General features: G+C 43.8%; 1 protein-coding gene across 1 annotated transcript in view; it reads right to left on the bottom strand.

Moving 5' to 3' along the window:
• Positions 1-20,945, bottom strand: part of ITFG1 (integrin alpha FG-GAP repeat containing 1) — a 172,990-nt gene that overhangs the window by 98,988 nt on the left and 53,057 nt on the right. The window contains exons 7-8 of the mRNA XM_084813044.1: positions 19,646-19,707; positions 14,586-14,670 (exon numbers count right to left, since the gene is read on the bottom strand). Of these exons, the coding sequence (XP_084669170.1) occupies positions 14,586-14,670; positions 19,646-19,707 (147 nt within the window). The remainder of the gene's footprint in view (positions 1-14,585; positions 14,671-19,645; positions 19,708-20,945) is intronic.

Below are 20,945 nucleotides of genomic sequence, written 5' to 3'. Positions count from 1 at the left end.
CGAGCTTCCTTGTGGGCGAGAGGGGAGGTATTGGGTGGACAACCAAACCCAGTCCCCCGGTTGCAGAGACGGATCCGGCTGGCGCCGCCGGTCTGCAGAGGCCTTGTAGGCTGTCTTGGCTTGCTCGAGGGAGTCCCGTAAGAGGTGGTGTACTGCTCGCAACTCCTCTAAAAAGTCATGGGCCGCTGGCACCGAAGAGGGAGCCAAGGTGGACGGGAAGGCGTTGGGGTGGTAACCAAAATTGGCAAAAAATGGAGTTTGGCGGGTGGAAGCATGGCAAGCATTGTTATAAGCAAATTCTGCGAGAGGCAGCAAGGAAAACCAGTCATCCTGTTGGTAATTTACATAACAGCGCAGATATTGCTCCAGAGTCGCATTGGTGCGCTCGGTCTGACCGTCCATCTGTGGATGGTGGGTGAAGACGGAGAGTCACATGGAGCAACGCCAGTAGCTCCCTCCAGAAATGGGCAGTGAACTGGGCCCCCCTATCGGAAACGAGACCCTCGGGCCATCCGTGGAGGCGGAAAACCTGCGCCACGAACAGCTCTGCTGTCTCCCTGGCTGTGGGCAACCCAGAGCAGGGGATGAAATGGGCCATCTTAGAAAACAAATCCACCACCACCAGAATAGTGGTCTTACCGTGTGAGCGAGGCAAGTCAGTGATGAAGTGAAGGGAGAGCAGTTTCCAAGGTCCTGAGGGGGTAGGCAGGGGGTGAAGCAAGCCTGTGGACTTGCCTGAGGGGGGCTTTGCCCGCTGGCAGGTTGGGCAGGAGGCGACATAGGACTTGACGTCCTGACACACACGAGGCCACCAAAAATCCCTCGTCACTCCATGCAAGGTCTTGGCGACGCCAAAATGCCCAGCTGTGGGGGAGTCATGGCACTGATGGAGGACCTTCTCGCGGAGGGGTCTAGAAGGCACATAGACCCAGCTGGAATGGTAAAGCAGGCCACCTCGCAAAAAGAAGGGGGTAGAGTGGGGGGGGCAGAGGCTAGCCCCAATTCCTCCACCTTTGTGCGAACAAAAGCATCCTCAGCCTGTGCAGAGAGAAGGAGCTCCTCCCAAGAATGAGGCACTGCAGCTGCCGCCAGGCCTTGGGGGGGAAGAATCAGAGAGGGGGGGAAGTTTCCTCACTCCCTGGCTGGAGGTCAGGCTTACGAGAAAGAGCATCCGCTTGTAGGTTGTCTGAGTCCTTCACATGGCAAATCTTAAGGTGGAACCAAGAAAAAAAAAGCGACCACCTAATCTGCCACTGGTTTAAGGCACGGCCTGTCTGAAGATGTTCGAGGTTGCGATGGTCGGTTCTAACTTTGACTGGGTGCTGTGCCCCCTCCAGGAGATGACGCCAGGTCTCCAAAGTGAACTTGATGGCCAACAGTTCCTTCTCCCAGATGGTATAATTCCTCTCAGACATGGTCAGTTTCCTGGAGTGGTAGGCGCAAGGTTGCAGCCTGCTGCCCTCCCGATCTGGCTGAAAGAGCACCGCCCCCACCGTGAAGTCAGAGGCATCAGTTTGCACTACAAAAGGCTTCCTCGGGTCGGGATGTAACAGGATCGGCTCAGAACTGAAAAGCTTCTTAAGTTCCTCGAAAGCCTGTTGGGCAGATGCCGTCCAATGAAAAGGAGATTTCTTGCCCTTAAGGAGGTCCGTGAGAGGAGAAGTGAGCCGAGCAAAACTGGGCAGGAACTTTCTGTAAAAATTAGCAAAACCCAGAAAACATTGCAAGTCCTTCTTGCTGGATGGAGCCTGCCAGGAGAGGACAGCCTGGACCTTTGCAGGATCCATCCTGATACTGTCAGGCGAAATAATGTAGCCAAGAAAGTCCAAAGAGGTTAGGTCAAACGCACATTTCTCCAACTTCGCATAAAGATGGTTCTCGCCGAGGCGCCGGAGTACGGCAGAGACATGGAGCTGATGGGCATCAGAGTCCTCAGAAAATAAAAGTAAATCATCGAGATAAACAATGAGGAAAGTGTCCAAATAGCCCCTGAAGATGGCATTCATAAAACGCGAAAAAGTGGGGGGGGGGGGCGCAGGCGAGCCCAAAAGGCATTACTAGGTATTCATACGCTCCGTACCGGGTCCCGAAACAGGTCTTCCACTCATCCCCCTCCCGGATGCGAATGAGATTGTATGCGTTACGCAGGTCCAACTTTGTGAAAATCTTGGCTCGCCCCAGGCGCTCCAGCATCTCAGGTATGAGGGGGAGGGGGTACTTGTTAGGGATGGAAACGGAATTTAGATTTCTGAAATCGTGCACCGGCCTGAGCTCGCCAGATCTCTTGGCCACAAAGAAGGTAGGAGCGCAGGCGGGGGAGGAGGAAGGGCGAATGAAACCGCGTTTGAGATTTGTGTCCAAAAACTCCCGCAGAGCTCGAAGTTCTGGCTCCGACATCAGATACAGCTGGCCAGCGGGGATGGTTGCCCCCGGAATGAGGTTAATGGCATAGTCAAAAGTGTGGTGGGGGGGAAGCCGGTCAGCCTCTTTCTTGTCAAACACATCCCGAAAAGCTGCATACTTCTCTGGGAGGATGACGGTCGCTGAAGGACTGCCAGAAGCAGACAAGGAGGGGGAGGAAAGGGTTAAGGCCTGCAGTAGGGAGACGCAAACTCCACTTGCTGAAGCCCCCAAGAAATCTGAGGGTTGTGCTTAGAGAGCCAGGAAACACCCAGCACGAGTGGGTATAAGGGAACCTTGGCTAAGTGAAACTGAATCTGCTCAATGTGGGACTGGGTGCACAGAGTGAGTGGAACTGTAATCCAGGTCACCGCGCCTGAAGAGAGAGGACGCCCATCAATGGTCTCCACTACCAAGGGGACAGGAAGGGGCAGGGCAGGAGTCTTGTGGAAAAGGGCGAAGGTCTCATTCATGAAACTGGTCGTAGCCCCCGAGTCCACTAAAACTAGGGCCTCCACCCCCCCCACTGAGACGAGCGGAGGTGAACATGCAACAGCAGATAGGAGGGTGGGCGGGGTTGGGGAAGGCACCCATCCGGTGGGGAACTGGCCCCCACACTGGAGGCCCCCAACAAGCTTGGGGGGCAGTCTAGTCAGGCCTGGGGACGAGGAGGAGGAGGAGGAGGAGGAGGGGGAAGGAGAGGAGGAGGAGGCAGCGGAGCTGTGGATTTCACTCGGCAGGTCTTGGCGAAATGCCCCAGCTTTCCACATCGAAAACATCGGCGCTCAGCACGCCGGCGCTCAAACTCCTCTGGCGGCAGCAAGGCTCGGGTAGCTCCCAGCTGCATCAGGGTCTCCTCCACCCCCAGCGCCGGAGCGGGGGGTGAGGGAGGAGGCAGGAAACGTGGGGGAATGGGAGGGAAATCCCGGCCCCCGGCACCCCCCCGGGTCTGCCGGCACCCCTCCAGCCGACTATCTATCTGAAGGCAGGTCTGGATGAGGTCCTCCAAAGTAGGCGGGCTGGGCGTGCGCGCCAACTCATCCAAAATCTTGTCGTTCAAACCATCCAAAAACTGAGCCACTAGCGCGGCATCATTCCACTGTAAATCCTGCATCAGCAAGCGAAAGGTTGTCGCGTAGCTGGAAACTGAGTCCTTGCCCTGCCGGAGGCGGTGAATCTCCCGAGAAGCCGTCTGCGTGCGCAGGGGGTCACCGAAAAAATGTGCCATGGCTGTCATGAAACCTTGATAGTCCCCGAGCAGGGGGTCATTAGCGAACAGGAGCCCCGAAGCCCATTTAGCTGCCATGCCTGACAGTAGGTTAATGATGAAACCCACACGAACCTGTTCCGTCTGGAAATCCTCAGGCCTAAGACGCACGTACAGCTCCGAGTGGGCCCTGAAAATCTGAAAAAGTCCTTTCTCACCAGAAAACTTCTCTGGCAACGCCACCGGGCACTTGCGGCGTGGGGGAATCGGAGGTGGGGGGGGTTGAACCGCAGCCTGTAGATTTTGCACGGCAGCCGTCAGTTGTGCCATATGATCATGGAGCAACTGGTTCGCTTGCGCCAGAGCTTGCACCGCTGGGTCCCCGGCACCCTCCATAAGACAGTCGGAAAGAGAGAGAGGGGAGAAAGAAAGAAAAAAAAGAGGAACGGGGACCAAGCTGTCAAGGGCTCCTTGGAGGCCTCTCTCAGTCTAATCCAGTAGCCAAGTCCAGACACAGACAAAGGGATTCCTTTCAAAGCTTTATTCTTCTTTTACAACTTAACAACTATACCGTTTGCAACTAGATCTGAGCAGCACAGTACCTATGCCCTAAGTTGGAACAGTTGGTCCCCGTTTGAAAGGGAATTACTGGCAGACCCCTGAACTTAAGGACTAGAGAGAGTCCCTCCCCTTTTCCCTTGGATCCTCTGGGCGCAGCCATTGTTTGCGCGCCAACCGGGCACTACGCCTCCTTTCCGCGCCCTCCATCTGGCGCCGCTCTCTGCGTCGGCGTCGCGCATCCACCAAGTCTGCTATCTGCGCTCGGTCACTCCCTGGACTGCTTTCTAAGCTAGGAATGCTGGTGGGAGGAATCTCCGTCAGCTGTTGGCCTTGGGAAAGAGGAGCGAGCTCCTCTCCCAGGAGCGACTGCTCTTCCTCAGAATCAGAACTACTCTGGGACTCCATGGGCTCAGTGTCCACCCTGACAGGTGGCTGCAGGCTGAATGTTTCAATCTGCAGCTTGCCCATTTTGTGACAGTGCCAAGGACAGTTTCTCAAGTTGCCAAATGTGCTCATGGCCCCCAAAAGATGGCCTACTCCTGGTGACATCCTGAAGGAAGGCATGGCTAGAACCCTGAACAGGAGCATGGTTATTTGGAGGTGAGAGACACTCCAGCATTTTGTTGTAGATCCCATTTGTCATGAATACCCACTGATAGACTGATCTTCGATTAATTTGCCCAATCCCCTCTCGAAGCCATCTTCCCAGATTTTTGATAGGATCACAAATGATAATTTAGTGCTTGTCTGGACGTTCCATAACACGTTGGCTTTCCTGCATTAGCATTTAGATCAGGCTTCCCCAACCTGGTACCCTCCAGATGTGTTGGATGGAAACTCCCATGCTGGCTGATAATGATGGGAGTTGCAGTCCAACACATCTGATTTAGATCTTGCAGGTAGCAATTGGTAATGAGATACTGATTGCCCTATGAAGAGTGTGGAAAGGGTGAACATCCTTGATCATGAGCAAGTTTGGAATGCTTTTATGGTGACATAGATCTTCTAGGCAACAAAGAAGCTCACTGCTCTCATCTCATAGCTCTAAGGACCCAAGTACATCTTTCCAAGAAAACAGTGGGAATGTTTATGAGCCCTAAAATGGATAGACTGCTAGCTCCAAGTTTGCACAACAGACTGCTCATCTCAGCTTTTGTTTCAACTGAAATCCTGGAATTTTGTACTGCTACTGTGCTTTGGCATGGCAAAGCTAAAAACGATTGAGAGACTGTACTTGGATATCACCTTGTGGTGCATCTTGCCCCTAATAGCTTGATCTACCTTATAAGAAAATTCCTATTGACCCATCTGATGCACGCGTTCTGTTACAACTTTCTGGTCGCAGACACTGTTGACCTGGAGGACAAACACTGGCTGGGATTCAAAGGACCATATAAATGCTGGGGCTTTGGGGGTTTTCACACCAGCCACACCTTTGTGTCTCTTGAAAAGCCACTCATGAAGGACAGGAACCCTTTGGCCTGACCTGGCCTAAAAGAGAATTGGCTGCCTCTTTGAGCTTACATAGAGGCAAGGGGCTCTTTGGTCACCAGCCCCTTGAGAGGCAAAGAAAGTTGACTACAAGGGCTGAGCAGCAAGGTGTCACTGTTGTCAGTGTATCTTGAAGCACTGATAGCATGAGTGGGTGTGGGAAAGAAATAATGATACAAGTTTCATTGGGAAAAGGTTTGCTGTATTGAATCAGCAACACCTACAGTTGGTCTAACAACCAAAACAAAGTGGAATTACAATGCATTGATAGCATTTAAGCAACTGGTGTTTGCTCAAGACACACAGTTGGCACTGGCCGGCACGGGCAAGTCTTGACAGCCATGTTGATATGATGAGTTTAACTGGTGAGAAAATGTAATTGCATCAGAAAAGTAATGTAACCCTTAAAAGCACTGAAAGGAAGGATTTTACGAAAAGAAAAATAAAGGTAACTGTACTTGTTTTTTCCTCAGTGCTCAAAACAGTCCAGAATAACCAACTACAGCTACATAAAAGAAGGGACAAGACCAGGCCTGCCTACCTTGGAAACAAGTCACACAGTGAACTGATGTTTGGAAGAGAAAATCACCATCTTATATTTTCTGTTAGTGCATACAAGAGAGGGAAGCACAATATACCCTCTTCCAGTAAATATCTTGTTAAACAACGCTTCCCTTTCTTCTGGAAGAAGCATGCTGTGTCATACCATGAATACTAATGAGGGCTTTGCCTGTTTTATCAAGGGAAAAAGTATAAGGCAGATGCTTCCTTTAGTACACTGCTGACCAGGAAAAGAAAAAGGATCCCTTTGGCTTGGTTTGCATGCAGTGTTGAAACCTGGTTAATTGAATCTGATATAAAAATGTATAAGTAAACAGATTTCTGAGCTCCACTCCTACCTGCTGTGTCATCATTCCTACCATTTCATTCCCAAAGAATATCCTCAGAGTATCCCACACAACTCTGCATTCTCCGCCTCAGCAAGGATTAACTTGATTCAAATGCCCTGAATAAATTAGAATGAGCTGGGATTATCCCCTCATATAGCGGATTATGAGTGGGTGCGGGAATGAAATAATGATACAAGTGTCATTGGGAAAAGGTTTTCCGTATTGAATCAGCAACATCTCCAGTTGGTCTAACAACCAAAACAAAGTGGAATTACAATGTGGGTCAAATTAACCCTTTAAAATTAGATACAGTATGTAAATACCTATACAGCATCTGAACTTTCACATCAAGTGAGCGAAGTACAGTATTCGGTATAAAGACAGAAACATGCTCCTGAGGATACCTTCTGCTCTCTTTATAGCGTTATTTTGTCCTAACCAGTCAACAAAAAACTACACAGTTGCAACTTCTGAAAAGCATTTCTTCATTGACATGAACACAAGTTTATGCATTGTCCCCAGAATTCAAATTAGACGGGGGTGGCAGAGATGGCGCAGGACATGTTGATGCCTCAGATATCCAAATAAGAATTTCCTCCGGCCCCCTTTAATGGTAAAATTGTATCTAAAATAATTTACAATTTGATACTCCACAAAATGGTAACCTCATCCTGCTTATTGGTAGTGCCACTCCTACGACACTGTGGGAGGGAACTACTGGCACAGATGGCATGTTTGTTGGCTACCAGCAACTGGACCTATATAATATTTGCATGATTAAGCTGAAAAATTCAGTTCCTGGGAGAACCCTGGTCTTTTGGGGAGTATTCTGTCAACTAAAGAAACAAGAACCCTTTCTTATGACCATCTCTTCTCTCCATGCCATGATGGTTAATAGCAATACACTAGTTGCTTTAGCCCCTTCATGGATCACTGCCTTGTTGTGGCGAAGGGGCTTGCGTAACTCAGTGAAGCCATAAGCTATGCCGTGCAGGGCCACCCAAGATGGACAGGTCATGGCGGAGAGTTCTGACAAAATGTGGTCCATGGGAGAAGGAAATGGCAACCCACTCCAATATTCTTGCCAAGAAAACCCCATGGAACATATCACAAGGCTAAAAGATATGATGCCGGAAGATGAGCCCCTCAGGTCGGAAGGTGTCCAATATACTACTGGGGAAGAGCAGAGGGAATTTCCAAGTAGCACCAGAAAGAGTGAAGCGGCTGGGCCAAAGCCGAAAGGACACTCAGCTGTGGATGTGTCTGCTGTTGAAAAGAAAGTCCGATGCTGTAAAGAACAATATTGTTTAGGAACCTGGAATGTCAGATCAATGAATCAAGGTAAGCTGGAGGTGGTCAAACATGAGATGGCAAGATTGAACATCGACATCTTGGGAATCAGCAAACTAAAATGGACAAGCATGGGCGAATTTAATTCAAGTGACCATTATATCTACTACTGTGGGCAAGAATCCCTTAGAAGAAATGGAGTAGCACTCATAGTCAATAAAAGGGTGGGAAAAGCAGTACTGGGGTACAATCTCAGAAACGATAGAATGATCTCAGTACGAATCCAAGGCAAATCATTCAACATCTCAGTAATTCAAATCTATGCCCCAACCACTGAGGCTGAAGAAGCTGAGGTTGATCAGTTCTATGAAGACCTACAACACCTTCTAGAACTAACACCAAAAAAAGATGTCCTTTTCATCATAGGGGATTGGAATGCTACAGTAGGAAGTCAAGAAATCACTGGGATAACAGGCAAGCATGGCCTTGGTGTACAAAATGAAGCAGGACAAAGGCTAATAGAGTTTTGCCAAGAGAACACGCTGATCATAGCAAACACTCTTTTCAAACAGCACAAGAGGCAACTCTACACATGGACATCACCAGATGGTCAATATCGAAATCAGATTGATTATGTACTTTGCAGCCAAAGATGGAGACGCTCCATACAGTCAGTAAAAATAAGACCTGGAGCTGACTGTGGCTCAGATCATAAGCTTCTTGTTGTAAAATTTCAGCTTAACTTGAAGAACGTAGGGAAAACCACTAAACCATTCAGGTATGACCTAAATCATATCCCTTATGAATATACAGTGGAGGTGACGAATATATTTAAGGGATTAGACCTGATAGACAGAGTGCCTGAGGAACTATGGATGGAGGTCCATAACACTGTTCAGGAGGCAGCAACTCAATCTATCCCAAAGAAAAAGAAATGCAAGAAAGCCAAGTGGCTGTCTGATGAGGCTGTACAAGTAGCTGAGGAAAGAAGGGAAGCGAAAAGCACGGGAGAAAGGGGAAGATATATCCAACTGAATGCAGAGTTCCAGAGAATAGCAAGGAGAGACAAGAAGGCCTTCTTAAATGAACAATGCACAGAAATCGAAGAAAACAACAGAATGGGAAAGACTAGAGATCCCTTCAAGAAAATCGGAGATCTCAAGGGAACGTTTTGTGCAAAGACGGGCATGATAAAGGACAAAGAAGGGACAGACCTAACAGAAGCAGATGAGATTAAGAAGAGGTGGAAAGAATACACAGACGAACTATACAGGAAAGATCTTAATGTCCCTGATAGCCATGATAGTGCGGTCACTGAACTTGAGCCGGACATCCTAGAGAGTGAAGGCAAGCGGGCCTTAGGAAGTATTACTAACAACAAAACTAGCAGAGATGACAGTATTCTAGCTGAGCTATTTAAAATCCTAAAAGATGATGCTGTGAAAGTGCTGCACTCAATATGCCAACACATTTGGAACACTCCACAGTGGCCACAGGACTGGAAAAGGTCAGTTTACATTCCAATTCCAAAGAAGGGCCATGCCAAAGAGTGTTCAAACTACCGTACAATTGCGCTCATTTCACATGCCAGCAAAGTTATTCTCAAAATCCTACAAGCTAGGCTTCAGCAGTATGTGAACCGAGAACTACCGGAAGTACAAGCGGGGTTTAGAAGAGGCAGAGGAACTAGAGATCAAATTGCCAACATTCGTTGCATCATGGAGAAAGCAAGAGAATTCCAGAAAAATGTCTATTTCTGCTTCATTGACTATTCTAAAGTCAACAAACTCTGGCAAATTCTTAAAGAGATGGGAGTACCAGACCACCTTCCCTGTCTCCTGAGAAACCTGTACGAGGGTCAAGAACCAACAGTAAGAACCGGACATGGAACAACTGATTGGTTCAAAATTGGGAAAGGAGTACGACAAGGCTGCATAATGTTGCCCTGCTTATTTAACTTATATGCAGAGTACATCATGAGAAACGCTGGGTTGGATGAATCACAGGTCGGAATTAAGATTGCCGGGAGAATTATCAACAATCTCAGATATGCAGATGATACCACCCTAACGGCAGAAAGTGAAGAGGATCTAAAGAGCCTCTTGTTGAGGGTGAAAGTGGAGAGTGCAAAAGCTGGTTTGAACTCAACACTAAAAAAACGAAGATCATGGCATCTGGCCCCATCGCTTCCTGGCATATAGAAGGGGAAGAAATGGAAGCAGTGACAGATTTTATTTTCTTGGGCTCCAAGATCACCGCAGACGGTGACTGTAGCCATGAAATTAAAAGACGCTTACTGCTTGGGAGGAAAGCTATGGCAAACCTAGACAGCATAGTAAGAAGCAGAGACATCACCTTGTCGATAAACATTTGTATAATCAAAGCTATGGTTTTCCCAGTAGTAACGTATGGCTGTGAGAGCTGGACTATAAGGAAGGCTGAGCGCCGAAGAATTGTGCTTTCGAACTGTGGTGCTGGAGAAGACTCTTACGAGTCCCCTGGACTGCAAGGAGGTCAAATCAGTCAATCCTAAAGGAAATCAACCCTGAGTGCTCATTGGAAGGACAGATGCTGAAGCTCAAATATTTTGGCCACCTAATGCGAAGAGAAAACTCCCTGGAAAAGACCCTGATGCTGGGAAAGATTGAAGGCAAAAGGAGAAGGGGATGGCAGAGGATGAGATGGCTAGATAGCATCACCGCTGCAATGAATATGAACTTGAGCACACTCCAGGAGAGAGTGGAGGACAGGGTGGCCTGGCGTGCTATGGTCCATGGGGTCACGAAGAGTCGGACACGACTTAACGACTGAACAACAACAAGTTGCTATAGCAAGAAAATGATTAATCCCTAGTCGGTGTCCTATCAGGACCTTTTCACACAGAATTGTTGTTACTATGAAGTCAGATCATTTCACATGATCTTAACTCTTCTTTATAGGAAATGCTGGTTGCTTTATGCCTCCAGCCTGATTAAAATTCAACTTCATCCAAAATGTTTTTATTTAAACTGCTTTAGTTCCATGAAAACCCTTCTGAAAACAAATGCTTATTAGGCTGATTGGTTACTGTGCTATGTGGTTATGTGGAAAAGTGAGATGCAGAATTCTGTGAGAAAACTGAACTTAAAGTCAAAACAGTCTTTGCACATATTTTACAAGCAATCTACTATTTGTCTTCAATCTGTTTTCAGCACTGGATAGAGTTCTGTTCTGAAATGTAGGTGAGAAGCACTTTTTCTTTAGTCTGCTACTATTGTGCTTGATTTACTAAGAAATGTAGCTGATTGGGTTTTTCAGATTGTTTAATTATTTTGCACTGAATTTATTTTTATTTCTAACAGAATATAATTTAGTTCAGCCAGGGGTGGGGGTTACTTGTAAAGAATTTCATGGCAGTGGAAAAATCTTGTGGTGGTGGTGGGGAGGGATTTGGCAGCTGGGTTTCAGATGTCAGTGTGTTGGGCTCTGACTTAGGCTGCAATCTGAACACACTTACCTGGGAGTAAGTCCTATTGAGCACAGTGAGCTTACTTCTGAGTAAACATGTAAAAGATTGCATTGTCTGTCATGCGTTAAGTAGACCTATTGAAAAAAATGGGATAAGTTGTGGCTAACCTAAGTCCCAGTGGGTCTACTCTTGGAATGACTTTTTTTTTTTAATCTTCCAAATACAAATTAAGAAACTTACACTGAATTCAGTCTGCAGAACTGAATTCAGTTTGTATTGTTTCTAAAGAATTTCCTGAAAACCTTCCTATTCTCTTCCCCATCTCAGAGCATTCCAGAACAATAGGTTGATTTATTTGCTAAAAGACTCTGAGCTTTAAAATAATCCCTTGGACATACTCTAGGATACTTGAAGAAATGTGTTTAGCTTTTCCTAGTAAAATTAAGAACTTTGGCAAAATGTTGGTGGTGAGGGTGGCTTGTTGTTGTTGTTTTGCTGCAGTGAAATATAACTTCCCAAACCAAAACAACAACAACAAACACAATAGAACCACTTTTTGAAATAAATTGCCTCCTGCCCAGCCCCAAGCTCCTCTGCTACTGTCACGCTGGTTCCTTATCAAAGCCCCTTTCATACATTCATTCATTTAGGGATCATTGAACAGATGAACGGGCTCATCGGAGTTCTACTGCAACTACTGCCCTGATATCCTAGGATGAAAGGCGGGTTAAAAATACTGTTATTACACATAATAATAATTGTAATACTAATAATAATAGTAATAAAAAAACTGCCAGGTGTTCATTTGATGGAGCCTATGCAGGCACACCCAAATGCACATAGGCTCCTGTACATGCAAATAAGTACCCTGGAAAACTGTCCTGGGTTTTGGGTATACAAGCCTACATGCAGTCAGTGTATATGCATAGACTTAGTGCAAATGGTACCTTTGAACATGTAGAGATAGTGGCAGGGCCAGCAGTTAATACACCCAATTGCCCCCCTCCGCCGATTCATTTGTTCCTAAATTAATACATGAAAAAGGCTTGAGTGAAGTTTTAAGGCATATTTCTTTAACCAGTCAGCAAATAGCAAAGTTGGGCTATGCAGGTCAAGTAGAGAAAAGAAGGGCGGGAAGGCACCAAAAGTCAGGGAAAGAAGGGGAGGCAAACTCAAGGTTTGACTGAACCTAACTAGTTTCAAACTGAATTCTTCTTTGGCGGCACTCCTAGGACCAACCCATTTCAGTCTTTAATCTCAAAATTCTGTTGCATTCTTCTGTGTACCTGCTGGTCTCCTCCCTTCTTTCTATGCAGGTCAAGTGACAAAACTAATTAAAGCTATAACATGGCTTCTAGAGAAGAAAGTTTTGCACCTCCCCTTGTCCCAATGCTTTATTTATTCTTAACACTGAAACTGTTAATTGTTTGCTAGGGGGATTTTTTTTTCTCACAAAAAGCAGAATTCCAAATGGCAAATTGTAAAGAATTGCACATTTTAAAGTCTTGTTTAATTGTATTTTTCCTTTTTCTGTGCTTCTTGAAATCCAAGTTAATTCATGCTTCCTTGAAATGTGGCAGATTTCTAAAATTATAACGCACCCTTTGGTGATATTATCCACTGCTGTTAGCTATAACACTTGGTGAGAAGAAATTAAATTCCAGATTACTTTTCTTCCTTACATCTTTCAAAATAAATGTATTTGACATATACTTTATGCTTATTAGTATTCATGGCATTTTTCAATACCATCTGCTTTTGGGGAATCATTAACAGCTTTCTGCACCAGGACAATGTAAAATGGAAGAAGCATGGACAAAAGAGAGTTTAGATTATTTTGGCTTCCAACCCCCAGTCAAACCTTGTGGGTCTTTTCTTTAAAAGACAACACTGCATACAAATATACATTTGAGTCTTGCCTAGATTTTAATGAACATTCTAATTTAATACCATGGCAAAAAACCCCCAAAACAAATCCAATTTCATAGTCTTCCACTTTGTTCTGTTGCTGTTAATGTAGCTAAATGTCTTCATACCCACACCAGAGACCAGCCAAAGTGTCACCCAGGAGAGATGGTATTTAATTAAAGGTCAAACAGAACTGCATAAGAATGTCTGTGGGTATTTTTAACCATCTGAATGAGGAAAGGGATCAACTATCACAAGATTCTTTGGCCCTGGTTTTTCTGACCATGCTAAGGTATTATTACAAAGTAATCATGTTTAAGATCCTGGTTAATAAACATTAACATGAGATTAAACCACACTTCTCTGTTTTGTAGCTTAAGCTAACCAGGATCAGCACATCAAGGAAGGGAGGCAGGGAGTGGCAGGTGTGCAGACAGTTTCCTGGAATTTTCAGAATCAGCCTTTGGGGGCTTTTGCATAGCACAGCTGTCTGAGCACTGGTCAGCGTCCAGTACTTGGGCGAAAAATTGGAGAGAATTGAAGGGGCAGTTGAAAATTCACTGAATGTACACATGCAGAAACTCATTTTACATTATGAGTCATAGAAGAACTTGGGGGGGGGAATTATGCTCAATCTGTTAATAGAACTGGGAAATGTTTGCATTCTGAACCAGGTAATTATAAATGACTTAAAAAACAATCCTAAGTGGTGACTAAAAAAGAACCAGATTTTGTAAACCTTCCTTCCTGTTTGCCTGTAGAATATTCTGACTTACCACAAGAGACCATGTGAATAGCTATTTACAGTCTGCAAGTTACTTTAAACTTTTTCTCTCAGGAGATGCAATAGCTCTTTATCTAAAATGTCCCTATTTAAAAGAGGTAAAAGTAGCATTTTTCATGATCAAATACAGAATAAAATTGGGATTTATTTTTATTAACAACATTTTAGGCTTTTAAAATATACACGATTCCTAATTTGACCCCTGATTAAAAAGCCAAAGTAGTATGAAAAGAACTATATCTTGCAGGCCCCAAAATTGTTCAAAACTAAATTTACATTTAAATTAAGTATTCTCTTTGTTCTGAAGCTTAGTGAAACAACCGGCAATTATAACCATTAAGAATGTTGACATGTTTCATCAATCTTTTTATAAGCTACTGTAATTAATTTAAATGTTTGTCATGCATAACAGAGTTTATAGGCATTTTATCTATTAAAGTATTTTAAATGAGTGCCTTAAGATTGTAGAAAAGAGTTTTATAAAATAGCAGTACAATGAAATAGTAAACACATTTGTCAAATCACCAAAGGAGTTGATTGTGCGCGCGCATACTCTCTTATACATACAAATGTCAAATATCTGGCGTAGGAACAAAGGAATCTCACCAAAATCGGCGAACACCGATTGTCCAACAACAACAGCATCTTCAGGTTTCTTCTTGATATGTGTAGCTTTGGAAAAATTCCCATCCTATGGGAGGAAAATATATTGAAAAAGACAAAATATTAGTTGTACCAATTCATAATCAACTTCTTCACAAATGTAGTGAAAAACCCAGCATCAAAACACATGGGGCGGTATCCAACACTGCCCACATGCCACCAGGACCCACTGCTAGCACAACAGGAAGATAGCAGTTCCTAATGCGACCAGAAATGAGCTAAAATGTGAATTTCTGGAATGGGGCAGGTCAGCAGAGCTCGCAGGAGCTCCAATGAATTGTCCCGTTCTGGAAACTAGTGTTTTGGTTCATTTCCAGGGATGCTGTAGGAAGCGCTAGCTTCCTGTTGTGCTAGCTGTGGCTCCTGTTGGCAACAGAATGAACTGAGATGCAATGTCAGTACTGGATACTGCCCATGGGAAATAACACAACTTGATACTTCCTAGAGCTAATATGTTGTTGTTGTTGTTGTTCAGTCGTGTCCGACTCTTCGTGACCCCATGGACCATAGCACGCCAGCCCTTCCTATCCTGCGCTCTCTCCTGGAGTGTGCTCAAGTCCATATTCATTGCATCAGTGATGCTATCTAGCCATCTCATCCTCTGCCATCCCCTTCTCCTTTACTTCCGTCTTATTTCTTTTAAAATTTCTTTGGGGGATCTATACCCTGGCCTTCAGTGAAATCCCCAGGGTGGTGAGGACCTTAGAATCACTTTTTCCTGCATTTATTTTTGTTTTCAAACCTCATGAGTTGCAAAGCCTTTATTATAACTAGTAAATTTACTGGGTTTTGCATGGGTTGAAACAGCCCTTAGTTTGATACACTGAAGCCTTCAAGCAAAGTTACTCAGCTGTCAAGAGTTGAATACATTGTGCCTGTCCTGTCTGACTGCAGCCATAGCCTCTTGTACCCCTGTGTATGGCTGCTGCCATGGTGCACCCCTATAGCCCCCTGAGGGAAGGGTCTGCCCGTGCCATTCCCTGGAGGGAGCAGCCATATATCTCTGTCCCTCAGCCTAATCCCTGGCTTCAAACCAGCAAAGCTATGCACTGGTTAGGTTAGTCTGTCACCTAGTGAATGAAGATGGTACTGCAGATTTCAAACACACATAGACATTTAAGGGCGCAATCCTATCTAGATAGGCGGCTACCTCCAAACACGGAGGCAACCGCCTATGCAAAGCAAGGCAGGAGAAGCACAGGGGGGATCGTTCCCTCCACACCTCTCCTGCCCTGCTTTTTCTGCTAGACAGCTGTTTTCGGCTGTCTAGCCATGGGAGGGGGGAGCGAGAGGGAGAGGAGGCTGCTGTATGACACATAGGATATGTCAAACAGGCAGATCCGCTCTCCTCGCCCCAGAACGCCCCCAGTCCTGCTCCCTTTCAGCCACTCCGCGCTCATCTTCCGAGTGCGGAGGATGGGGCTTCTCCGCGCTGCCTCGGAGGAAGTGTGGACGTGGGGGGAGGTCAGTTTTCTCGAAACCAACCTTGGAGTGCGGGCTCAGAGGTCAGTTCCCAGAAAACAGCATATCCTATGGCTGTCTAGCCACTGTCTAGCGGCCATAGGATTGCTCCCTAAATTAATTAATATTAATTTTTTTTTAACAACCAAGCAACCCTAAGGTGCCCACCACTGGAGTTCCCTTAGTACACATGTTAAGTTTCAGATGTCTACATTTCACGATCTTGGAGCTATGGTGCTGACAGATAGACACATATTTCTTTTTATTATTATAGACAGATTTTATCTGGAGTTGATTTATAATTTTTAATATTTTGAAATAATGTATTTTTAACCAAGCAGCAACATCTTATGGTCCCCTCAGACTCTGAACAACTTCTGCTTGGAAGAACATGCTTTGATTGAGTCAATCAATTTGTTGATAATCATATGAGCAAATATGCCTATATTATGTTTTCCTGGAAACGCCAATAGTTCTCAGTACTTGAGTTACACTTTAAAATTTCAGTGTTTAATTTCTTTTTATCCAGAATATTCCACAAAATAAAAGTTACCTTATTTACTTAAAGTTTTGAGAACACATCTGTCTGGAAAAATGGCTCCAGTGCAAACAAAGAATGCATTTTTAATAAGTTACTAACTACTTTGTAATGGAAACAATCCATCGGAAATATCTTGGATTAATCAAGGTTAATTTTCTCAATGACTAGAGCCATTTTATCAACAACTAAAAGAGTAATGGTACACACATGATATAAACTTCTCTTGAATACTTCATTAACATATCCCTCCATATACCTTTCAAGTATTCACTGCAGGAAGGTCTGGTGTGGTCAGAAGTGGTTACCCTGTGTAGATGCTTTTGAAAAAGCATATCACTACAGCAGATAAAATAGGACTATGTAGTCTGAGGGCTATCTGGGACTACATAATATATTGTTATGCAACTTTGGCAAAAGGACATCGTGTCTACAGCAGGTATAGGGCAGAATTCAGTGCTTGTAGATGTAAAAAGTGATACCTGGTTTAAGGGAGGATAATTCTATTTCAGCCAGGGATGGTTACCTAATGCATACAATCAGGGTTAAGATACCTGCTACTTGCCTCTGGGCAAAATTTCTGATCTCTGGTTACGTCAAGTCAAATAAATGTCTTTATATGACAGTATAAAATGCCTTTATAATGAATATGCAATCAGCATGTGGCACATTACAAGATAAAGCTTTGGCCACAATTCAGTACCTTTCCTATGCACACCTTGTACAATTCCCATTCATACAGCAGGGCAAAATCTGCTTTTGAGCAGATGCGGTTTTCAGTGAGTTCTAACCATTGGCCACATTCAGATTATCCTAACTTGATTGATGGGATACACATGACACACATAGAACAGAAACATAGAATAGTAGGGTTGGATAGAGTCTTTTGTCTGTATACACAGCCCCCCTTCATGGTGAGCTGTGACTGAATCAGGAAATCTCTAATTAACCATAGTTTCACATTTTATCCAAACCTGGAAACTATGGTTATCAGCTTCAGAACAAGGTTTTAAGTTGGTTTAAGATCCTGGCTTATTCCGAAGCTGGTAAAAATAGTTTCCCAATTCAGACAAAATGGAAATCTCTCTGGTTAGTCTTTCTGGTTTAACAGCAGCTTGTGAAAAGAGAGGAGCAAAGAGGGTCTGTGTGTAAACGAATTCTCGTATATATCTTGGTATAATAAGCTGAGATAAGACTGTCCGAACTCAGCCATGTGACTCAAAATCAGTTTCAGTTTTGAAAAGTTATATCTAACACAAACTGATAATTAATGTGATAATCCATTTTTATAATGATTGTTTGAACAGCTTTGAAAACACTGAGGATTTTAAACTGCTGTCTCCCATTAATGCAGAGTATTTTATGTACGTCCTAGTCATGTGGAAATTACAACGGAAAAGAATTGAATTGTCATCTAAATACTGTTGAACTTCTGTAATGACAAGGTCACTGAGAACCTGTTTATTTTAGGCCTTTAAAAAGAAAAAACCTCCCAAAACAAAATACAAGGTTTACTATTTTCAGAGAACTAAGTAAACTAGCCCTATTCTCTGACAAAAATACTGATTACTATTGATTTAATAATAGGTCAGTATTTAAAACATATTCACAGAAATGTAGATAAAGGCAGCAGGGGGTGTTGGGGGTGTGTGGAAAGGGAGGAATCCAAATGAGCAATCCATGTGTGTCATACAACTATTTCCTAAACTTTGACATTCAACTATTTTAAATTATTCAGAAACAACCAGGGCTGCTGCACTGGGAAGCCCACTGTTAGATATGCTAGTTTTTTAAAATTGCAAATGCCCAGTGCATTTTAAAAGCATTTAATTGTGAATTTTTTAAATACCTCACAATAAACGTAACGATGTTATCAAATATAATTCAAGTAGTCATCTCTGCCTTTTTTTTTTTTAAGCAAAAGAATTTGTGACTTTAGTATGCAGACCGAACACAGAGAAGAATTTAATCTGTTTTAACAGCTACAAGGTTGAATCCAGTGGTGTCCTTCCACTAGCACAAAGCTTATTCTGCTTCTGTAAACCCCCTTTTCATCCCTGTGCAAGTGTGAAATCCAGTATTCTGACTGTGCTTGCACGGAGTGTTGTGCAAGGCATTATGACTTCATTAGGCTAGATGCCGCTTGCCCTAGCTGTGCTACTTGTTGTCTTGTAATTTTTCTGCTAGCCTAATATTAGATATAACCCAAAGAACGCAGGATCAATGAGTATGTGAAATGCAGGTGCTTCTGAGGAACAATCACAGCAGTCACATCCTTCACTGGCCTTAAATGGCAGCCTCAGAACCAACTCAAGTCACCTCTGGTACATCTCCTTTAAAATGACATTGAAACACCTGGACAACTTTCCAATATAGTTCATTGATTTACTTTGCTTCCTGGCCAATGGGACTGCTCTTGACATTTTATCCTTTTCATGATCAGCACCTATATGAATTACACTGGCTTGGTGGTTAGCCATTTACATTAGTAAAGCAACAGTTCCAAGTGATATTTTCTGTTTTGCAACACACAAAGTTGTACAGCAGCGCCTTCTTCGGAATTAAGCAGCTAGGAAGAAACCATCTCCCCCCATATCTTCAGTGAAAAAAAATCAGCCATGTTTAAAACAATACAAAAGCCTGAAGGCAACAAGGAAGAAGTACTCTGTTGAAAGATTTTTCCATCATGCTGACAAATTAAATGGCAGTAATCTCATACAACAGATGACATCACTACAGGAGTCCTGTTAACGTACACATTAGGGCAGACTGATTGGTTTAATTGGCAGCCACGCTAAAATCCTGCAGGGGAAGGGATGCTGAGTAAAACATCTCCAAGCAATATTCAGAAGTTTGAAAGCAACACTGAAGCCATATTCTCTATAACGAAGATTCTTTATATCTGAAATCAGTATCATCAGATATCTATGTTTAACAGCCCCTGAGGGGCATATCTATCTTTATTATTTCTATTTTAAAAGATCTGCACTATTAGTCTCTTTACCTGATTTATCCATATTTCGAACAGAATATTGTCAGAACTTGATAACGTTGTAAGAAACAAATCTGCAAAGATACAAAGGGAAGTGTCAACAGAAGACCAACATATGCAGTACTTACATTTTGCTTGGGTATTTAATTCAACCAGGTACATTTAATCTAAACATAAAAGACTATACTTGTGTTTGTTAGAATGGTTCTTAAAATACATCCCCTGGAGCATTTTTAGCCAGCGAACAGATTCTTGTTAGAATCCTGAAACTCTCAAGACTTGTAATGCCAAACCACAGCTTGGGCATCCTTGGGTTTTTGCACTGCAATTCCCTCACTTCTGGTTTCAAACAAACAAGAGTTTGTCATTACAGCCAATTACAGTCATTATCTTTGGAAGATAAGCACAAACCATAGTTTGCCGATTCAGATGATAACAGTAAACCATGATGTACTCAAAACCAAGTCAGAGAAGGAATTAGAGTGTTCAAGAGGAGGAGGTGAAGGGAGCATTCAAGGCAAAGGCTTGGACTTGATGGGCAAACCACGGCTTGGCTATTACATCTGAACCACCCCACCATCCAGTTAAAGAAGTAAGGCCTTCCTCAATCATACTGAAGGTTCTTCTAGTACAGCATTTTGGGCAATATCCAATGGTAGTCCTATGTACACTAGGTCCATACACTTCAATGGGTCTACTCTGTGTAGGAGTACCATTGATACAGCCCTCTGTTTCCAAAATGGGATACACGGGATGGCTGTTTTTTGTCCCAAGCAACAGGTACTCAGAGGTACTTCTGAATGGGAACCTTCCTCTTAGCTATCTCAGCTCATGATAGCTCTATCCACCTCCATTAATTTTTCTAATCTTTTTTCTTAAAGTCATCTAAACTTTTGACCATGACACTACTTACTGGTAGTACAATTCTGTACATTCATTATACATTGCATAGTTGCGGTTGTGTACATAAATGGTTGGAAATACTTCCCCCCCCCACCAGTCCAAAGTAAATTTTCCTACCTAAATTCTATAGAAATTAATAGGAATGGTTTAAGAGCACAACATTCTATTTATTTAATTGTCTCTAGCACTGAAGTATTTGGAACGGGAATTTAAAAGCCACAGAGGTTTTATTTAATTGGCCTGTAGTTTGGGATCTGACCTGAATCCCGAGTTTCTTTGTGTCTGAATAAAAACAATAACAATCCCACTGAAGAATCTATGTTTTCGCACAAATCATATTCTTAAAATGTGAAAACTCCACCAACTGTGTAGCAAGTGGCTAAGGCTTTTACATTTGATGGCCAATTCA

Source organism: Heloderma suspectum, chromosome 8 (assembly GCF_057233095.1).
Source record: "Heloderma suspectum isolate Gila_16-S chromosome 8, 16-S_ref, whole genome shotgun sequence".
In the NCBI taxonomy this organism is placed as follows: Eukaryota; Metazoa; Chordata; class Lepidosauria; order Squamata; family Helodermatidae; genus Heloderma; species Heloderma suspectum.
The sequence above is the reverse complement of the archived record's forward strand: the minus strand, read 5'-3'. Positions and strand labels throughout refer to the sequence as shown.